Below are 8059 nucleotides of genomic sequence, written 5' to 3'. Positions count from 1 at the left end.
ATTGGCTCCTGCCGGGGCGGGGCTGGGGCCGCGCTGGGACTCTGGCGGGCACCTGCGGTTCGCGGTCGCCATGACTGGCGCTGGCGCACCAAGGCCCCGGGGCTCGAAGCTGTTTGTGTGCTTGCCTCTCTATCACTTCCTGTTGCTTCTGCTTTTGCTTGGAGCTGTGGCCAACAAACTGAACGTGCCACAGGTGTTGCTGCCCTTCGGCCGGGAGCCAGGCCGGGTGCCCTTCCTGCTGGAGGCGCAGCGGGGCTGCTACACTTGGTGAGGGCGGAGGAGGCCGGAGGGTCTGCGCCCCACATCGCCCAGTCACAGTGTGCGGAAGGCATCACCCTGTGTCAGACCCCACAGAAATGCCGCGTCGTCTCCCGGCCTGGAGGAACCTATCCTGGGTTGGGGGGTGCGGTTACTGGGGGCAGAGTGGCCACACACCCTGGACGTGCCAGGGCCTACTCGTTGTGTGGGCCCTCAGACTGCGTGGGTCGTCCATAGGCGAGAAATTCTCCAGACGTGGGGCTGACCTTATTCTTCTTACGTGGCCGCTGGGAGGGTTGGTCACCGCGAGCAGGGCCCACGGAGGCCCCTTGGTAGCTGCGGGTGTTCGCGACCAGGAGTTCCCGAGACGTGAGGGAGCTCTCTGGAAGTAGGGGGGCTTGCGGTATGAGGGGCCCCACAAAGTAACGCGAGCTGTTCAATGTGAGAGGATCCCAAAATAAGATAGCAAACTATTGAGTACTTAACTAAGCACTTTACATGAATTAACTCATGAAGTATGGTTACAAACATTTTACAGACTAGTAGAGAGACCAGGAGGTATAAGCTTCTTGGAATAGGAGAAAAGCCATCTTAGCTGGCGATGCCATCCGCCTGGGAAACGCTTCCCCCTTGCGATGAGGGTGGTGAGGGGTGAATGTATTGAAGCGTGAGGACAAGGGGCACTCAATCCTGAGATGAAGACTTCCGGACTGCGGACGGAAAGCTGTGACTTTCTAGCACCCAGTGATAGGTTACGTAGTTACCCAAGTATGAGGAAAACTAAATGAAGTGGGCTGCGAACTGTGAGAGAGTTCACTCGAAGTGGAAATTTCCCCTTTACCTTCTCCTAGAAGCAGTGATGTTTTTTCAGAGCGCGGAAAGCTCCCCTCCCATTTAATCAAGTATTAAGGATTCAGGAATAGCCCAGTGTGTGTACTTTGAGTGGGTGGAATCTTTCTAACATACGAAGCTGTTTCCTCCGTCCATCAGAACATGTTTTTTTGTTTTTGTTTTATGTTTTTTATTGGATTCATCTCATAATTTAGGCAACTTTTCCATCTTAAATGTCAGGAGCCTAATTTTTAGGATTGGAGAAAACTCATTCCTCAGAGGCTGAAAAAGCCCAGTGCTTTTACTGAAAACTCACTATTAGTCCTGTTCACATAGTGGGGGAAGAATTTAATCTTATTTTACATATTAAGGGAGGAATGTAACACTTCTGTGATGTTATACAAGGGACTATTGGGAAAAGGTTCTGATCAGTTCTGCCCACTTCAATTTTTACATTCCTAAACAATGTTCTTATTTTATTTAAAAGACTGTCATTTAAATACACCTGGTAGTATATAACACAGAAGAAGTATAGGAATCTGTATTCTGCCAAGAGTTAACTTGAATCCATCTTCTTATTTCATACTCTTAAGTATTTTGTTCTGGCAGGCATTCCACGCATCATGATGTGGTTGCTGTTGAGCCTTTATATAATAATGGCACCTTGTGTTCGCAAAGAGCTGTACTTATTGCTGAATCTACCCAACCGATACGCCTCAGCAGTATCATTCTTGCTCGGGAGATAGGTATGTTGAGAGAAAACGTTTTATGTAAGACGTCGTCTGGGTAGAATGATCTGGTTATCTTTTGTAGATGGTATCAGTTTTAAACAATAGGGGATTCCTACAATACAAGCCCCAAATTGTAGCATCCTATTCTGTAACTATATATATATGTGTATATATATATTATATATATATATATATATAGTGTGTGTGTGTGTGTGTGTGTGTGTGTGAGAGAGTCAAAGCTTAACAGGTTTATCTGGGGTGAGAGAGCAGGGAGAAGATAGGTGGGAGAGTGAAAGAAAGAAAGCAGGTGGGAGCCTGAAAATGACTCCCGCTTGGGGAGCTAAGGAAAAAGGAAAAAGAAAATGGTTCCCTGCAATTATACTTTTTATATATCCAGACCTGTCATAGTGTCTGAGACAAAGTGGAAACTAGTTGTTAGAATCAATGAAGGAAGAAAGGGATCAATCATATGAAATTAGCTTATGTGTTAATTTCTTATATTTGTTCTGAGGGAGACAAAAGGCAGTATAACAACCAGTACTTCTCAAAATGTGGTCTGTGAACTGGTATCATTGGCATTGCAGTGTAACCTGGCATTTTCTTAGATAAGTGAATTCTCAGGCCCCATCTCAGATTTGCTGTATAGAAATTCTGGTGGACCCCAGGGATCTGTGTCTTAACAAGATCTTTAGGTAATTCTTTTACATGCTAAAGTTTTAGAAGCTCTACCCTAGTCAACTTTAGTCCAGAGCAGCTGAAAATATACTATGTATCTAAATCAAGACAAGGTTCTTTGTTTCCCATGTATTTCATTGCCATGCAGATTGACCAGAAATATCTATAAAATATTAAATATTTTGAAAAATGGTAGCCCTTTAACATTATTAAAAAGAAGGTCAAGATATTTGGCATACTGTATTTTATATAATTGAAGATAACATCGTAAATATTTTAAGGCACATCATTATTTTATACGCTTCTAAGAAAAACATTGCTAAACTATGCTCTTTTTCCAGTTGGAATTTTTACTTTATTCCTACTGAAAGAACTCATAGACTTCATTAGATGGCTATTTTTTTCATGTATCCTTCTTGTGTCTAATTAAAAGGAAAATATAAATAAAATAAATTGGTTGGTTACAATACCCTAAAACTACCTTACATTTCTGACTCAATCACCTTTTGACTGGGAAATGTCAATGTCTACGTTTTTTCCCCATAGCATCTTCCCTGGGCCGTCAAGAGTGTTAGTGTTACCATAAATACATGGAACCTTGCATAGGGCATAAGATTTTGTATGTTTGTCCAGAGTGATGCCCCAGTAAATCCCAGAGTGATTTGAACAGTGAGTAAAAAACCGTTTGCAAAGTCCCCTTAGGTGAATGGTGAGAAAGGGGGAAAATTCAACTTTCCCAAGTGGAGAAATCTTGATATTCTCACAAGCAGTGGGGACAACCAAAGCAATAGGCTGAGCCCCCAATCTTGGGATTTGTCCCTATGAAACTTAACCCCACAAAGGATAGGTCAAGCCTTAAAATTAGGCCTAAGAGTCACCCCCAAGAAAACCTTTTGTTGCTCAGATGTGGCCTCTGTCTCCAGCCAACACAACATGCAAACTCACCACCCCCCCCCTGTCTACATGGGACATGACTCCCAGGGGTGTGGGCCTTCCTGGCAACGTGGGACAGAAATCCTAGAATGAGCTGAGACTCAGCATTGAGGGATTGAGAAAACCTTCTCAACCAAAAGGGGGGAGAGAGAAATGAGACAAAGTGTCAATGGCTAAGAGAGAGATTCCAAACAGAGTCAAGAGGTTATCCTGGAGGTTATTCTTATGCATTAAGTAGATATCACCTTGTTAGTCAAGATGTAATGGAGAGGCTGGAGGGAACTGCCTGAAAGTGTAGAGCTGTGTTCCAGTAGCCATGTTTCTTGAAGATGATTGTATAATGACATAGCTTTCACAATGTGACTGTGATTGTGAAAATCTTGTGTCTGATGCTCCTTTTATCTACCTTATCAACAGACGAGTAAAACATATGAAATAAAAACAAATAATAGGGGGAACAAATGTTAAAATAAATTTAGTAAATTGAAAAGCTAGTTAGTGACCAGTGAAAGGGAGGGGTAAGGGTATGGATGTATGAATTTTTTTCTGTTGTCTTTTTATTTCTTTCTCTGAATTGATGCAAATGTTCTAAGAAATGATCATGATGATGAATATGCAATTATGTGATCATATTGTGAATTACTGATTATATATGTAGAACGGAATGATCATATGTGAAGAATGTTTTTGTTTGTTGTTATATTTTTAAAAAAATTAATAAAAAAAGTGTTAGTGATGCAGCATTTCTTAAAAGAATCCATTTTTAAGAAGTGTTCTAGTTTGCTAGCTGCTGGAATGCAACACACCAGAGACGGATTGGCTTTTAATAAAAGGGGATTTATTTTGTTAGCTCTTCAGAGGAAAGGCAACTAACTTTCCACTGAGATTCTTTCTTATGTGGGAAGGCACAGGATGGTCTCTACCGGCCTTCTCTCCAGGCTCCTGGGTTCCAACAACTTTCCCCGGGGTGACTGCTTTCTGCATCTCCAAAGGCCTGGGCGAGCTGCGAGAGCTGAGATGAGGAATGCCCAGCTGCTTAGGCTGTGCTACATTGCAGTCTCTCATTTAAGCACCAGCCAATTAAGTCAAACAGCAGGCACACCTCCTAGCCGACTGCAGATGTAAATCAGCAACAGATGAGGTTCACGTACCATTGGCTCATGTCCGCAGCAACAAAACTAGGTACGCTCACCTGGCCAAGTTGACAACTGAATGTAACCACCACAAGAAGACACCTAAAAAATATAGATGTTGGATTCTTATGTTGGCTTTGCAATTATAGAGCGCTTATCTGTTTTTTTAGGTCACCACCTAAAAAAGGTGGTGACATCTAGGTCACCACCTTTTCCACCACTTCCCTTAACCATTTGGTTCCTAGGGGATAAAAGAATACTCCATTTTTGTCCATCAGATTTCCCTTCCAATAACTACTACCCATTCAATAAGTTTTAATGCTGGCCCTTTAAATGTTATACATGTGTTATCAATAATTGTCTCTTGACAGCTGCTTGGCTGACAGTGATTGTAAGATGTCATCAATTCTAGGCTATATCCCAATTTCAGAATTGTTAAAATGTCAAAAAATGAGTGTCTTAAAATCAATAAAATATGATGTATCTGTCATCTTGCAGGCCAGTTATAATGGCTAGAAGAGGATACTAAGGTCATAAAAGAAGCATTGATTTGGTCACATATGCTTTTTATCTTCAGTAGTGACATTAATTACCCTTAACTCCCTGAATTCATCCTGATATCAAAATCATTCACACAAGTTCTAGGGAATTTTTCAAATCTGACTTTCAGCTTAATTTCACCAGACTTGTGGCAAATATTAAAAAATTAAGTATCTTTAAATCAAGTTTTCCAGTTTTGCTATTAATACAATTGGGCACATACATGATGGAGACTCCCAATGATAAATGCCAGTCTTTTTTAAAAATTTATTTATTAATTAAAAAATAAGAAACAAAATAAAACATAATCAGTAATTCACAATATCATCACCTAGTTGCATATTCATCATTTCTTAGAACATTTGCATTAATTCAGAAAAAGAAACAAAAAGACAATAGAAACAAATGAAACGAACACAGGAAAGAAAAAAAAAAGATTATACCTATCAATCCCTTATCCCTTGCCTTCATTGATCACTAGCATTTCAAACTAAATTTATTTTAACATTTCTTCCCCCTATTATGTATTTTTATTCCATATGTTCTACTCATCTGTTGACAAGGTAGATAAAAGGAGCATCAGACACAAGGTTTTCACAATCACACAGTCACATTCTGACAGCTGTATCATTATTTAATCATCCTCAAGAAACATGGCTACTGGAACACAGCCCTACATTTTCAGGCAGTTCCCTCCAGCCTCTCCATTACATCTTGAATAACAAGATGATACCTACTTAATGCATAAGAATAACCTCCAGGATAAACTCTCGACTCTGGAATCTCACAGCCATTGACACTTTGTCTCATTTCCCTCTTCCCTCTTTTGGTCAAGAAGGTTTTCTCAATCCCTTGATGCTAAATCTCACCTCATTCTAGGTTTTTTCTCAATCCCTTCATGCTGAGTCTCCGCTCATTCCAAGATCTCTGTGCCACGTTGCCAGAAAGATCCACACCCCTGGCAGTCATGTCCCACGTAGAGATGGGTAGGGTGGTGAGACTGCTCATTGTGTTGGCTGGAGAGAGGGGCCATATCTGAGCAACAAAAGAGGCTCTCTTGGGGGTGACTCTTAGGCCTAATTTTAAGTAGGCTTGACCTATCCTTTGTGGGGTTAAGTTCCATATGAACAAACCCCAAGACTGGGGGCTCTGCCTATAGCTTTGGTTGTCCACACTGTGAGAATATCAAGAATTCAACTTGGGGAAGTTGAATTTCTCTCTGTTCTCACCACTCCCCGAAGGGGGCTTTGCAGATACTTTTCCACTCACTGATCGAATCACTCTGGGATTCATCGGGGCATCACTCTGGACAAACCAACAGAATCTCATGTCCTACTTGAGATTCCAAGTATTTATGGCGTTCAATCAAACTATCTACATAAGTTATATTAGGAAATGCACTAGTCAAAATATTAATTTTCTACCAAATATCAATCAGGCCATACAGTATTTGTCCTTTAGTTTTTGGCTAGTCTCACTCAGCATAATGTTCTCGAGGTCCATCCATGTTGTTCCAACTTCATAAGTTTATTCTGTCTTAAAGCTGCATAATATTCCATCGTATGTATATACCACAGTTTGTTTAGCCACTCGTCTGTTGATGGACATTTTGGCTGTTTCCATCTCCTTGCAATTGTAAATAATGTTGCTATAAACATTGGTGTGCAAATGTCCGTTTGTGTCTTTGCCCTTATGTCCTCTGAGTAGATACCTAGCAATGGTATCTTGAACTTCTTGATGAAGTTCTTTTTTTTTTTTTTTTATTAATTAAAAAAAGAATTAACAAAACAATTAGAAATCATTCCAATCTACATGTACAATCAGTAATTCTTAATAACATCACATAGTTGCATATTCATCATTTCTTAGTACATTTGCATCAATTTAGAAAAAGAAATAAAAAGACAACAGAATAAGAATTAAAACAACAATGGTATTGCTAGGTCATATGGCAATTCTATATTCAGTTTTTTGAGGAACCGCCAAACTGCCTTCCACAGTGGTTGCACCATTTGACATTCCCACCAACAGTGAATAAGTGTGCCTCTTTCTCCACATCCTCTCCAGCACTTGTTGTTTTCTGTTTTGTTGATAATGGCCATTCTGGTGGGTGTGAGATGATATCTCATTGTGGTTTTGATTGCATTTCGCTAATGGCCAGGGACGTTGAGCATCTCTTCATGTGCCTTTTGGCCATTTGTATTTCCTCTTCTGAGAAGTGTCTGTTCAAGTCTTTTTCCCATTTTGTGATTGGATTGGCTGTCTTTTTGTTGTTGAGTTGAACAATCTCTTTATAAATTCTGGATACTAGATCTTTATCTGATATGTCGTTTCCAAATATTGTCTCCCATTGTGTAGGCTGTCTTTTTACTTTCTTGATGAAGTTCTTTTTTTTTTTTTTTTATTAATTAAAAAAAGAATTAACAAAACAATTAGAAATCATTCCAATCTACATGTACAATCAGTAATTCTTAATAACATCACATAGTTGCATATTCATCATTTCTTAGTACATTTGCATCAATTTAGAAAAAGAAATAAAAAGACAACAGAATAAGAATTAAAACAATAATAGAAAGAAAAAAAACCAAAAAAAACAAAAACAAAAAACCTATACCTCACATGCAGCTTCATTCAGTGTTTTAACATAATTGCATTACAATTGGGTAGTATTGTGCTGTCCATTTCTGAGTTTTTATATCCAGTCCCATTGTACAGTCTGTATCCCTTCATCTCCAATTATCCCTTCTCTTTTTTTTTTTTTTTAATTAACGGAAAAAAAGAAATTAACCCAACATTTAGAGATCATACCATTCTACACATGCAATCATTAATTCTTAACATCATCACATAGATGCATGATCATCATTTCTTAGTACATTTGCATTGGTTTAGAAGAACTAGCAACATAACCGAAAAAGATATAGAATGTTAATATAGAGAAAAAAAATAAAAGTA

At 39.5% G+C, this 8059-nt stretch overlaps 1 protein-coding gene across 5 annotated transcripts in view; it reads left to right on the top strand.

Annotated features, from left to right (window-relative positions):
- The first annotated feature begins 32 nt into the window (after positions 1–32).
- NUP210L (nucleoporin 210 like) overlaps positions 33–8059 on the top strand; it is a 272420-nt gene continuing 264393 nt past the window's right edge. For 4 of the 5 annotated variants that reach the window (XM_077156246.1, XM_077156243.1, XM_077156244.1 and 1 more), the window contains exons 1-2: positions 33–267; positions 1699–1835. In XM_077156246.1, the coding sequence (XP_077012361.1) occupies positions 71–267; positions 1699–1835 (334 nt within the window). In that variant the 5' untranslated portion in view covers positions 33–70. The remainder of the gene's footprint in view (positions 268–1698; positions 1836–8059) is intronic. The other variant, XM_077156245.1, reaches the window with a different exon arrangement.

Source organism: Tamandua tetradactyla, chromosome 4 (genome assembly GCF_023851605.1).
Source record: "Tamandua tetradactyla isolate mTamTet1 chromosome 4, mTamTet1.pri, whole genome shotgun sequence".
In the NCBI taxonomy this organism is placed as follows: Eukaryota; Metazoa; Chordata; class Mammalia; order Pilosa; family Myrmecophagidae; genus Tamandua; species Tamandua tetradactyla.
This window is presented reverse-complemented; position numbering and strand designations above follow the sequence as displayed.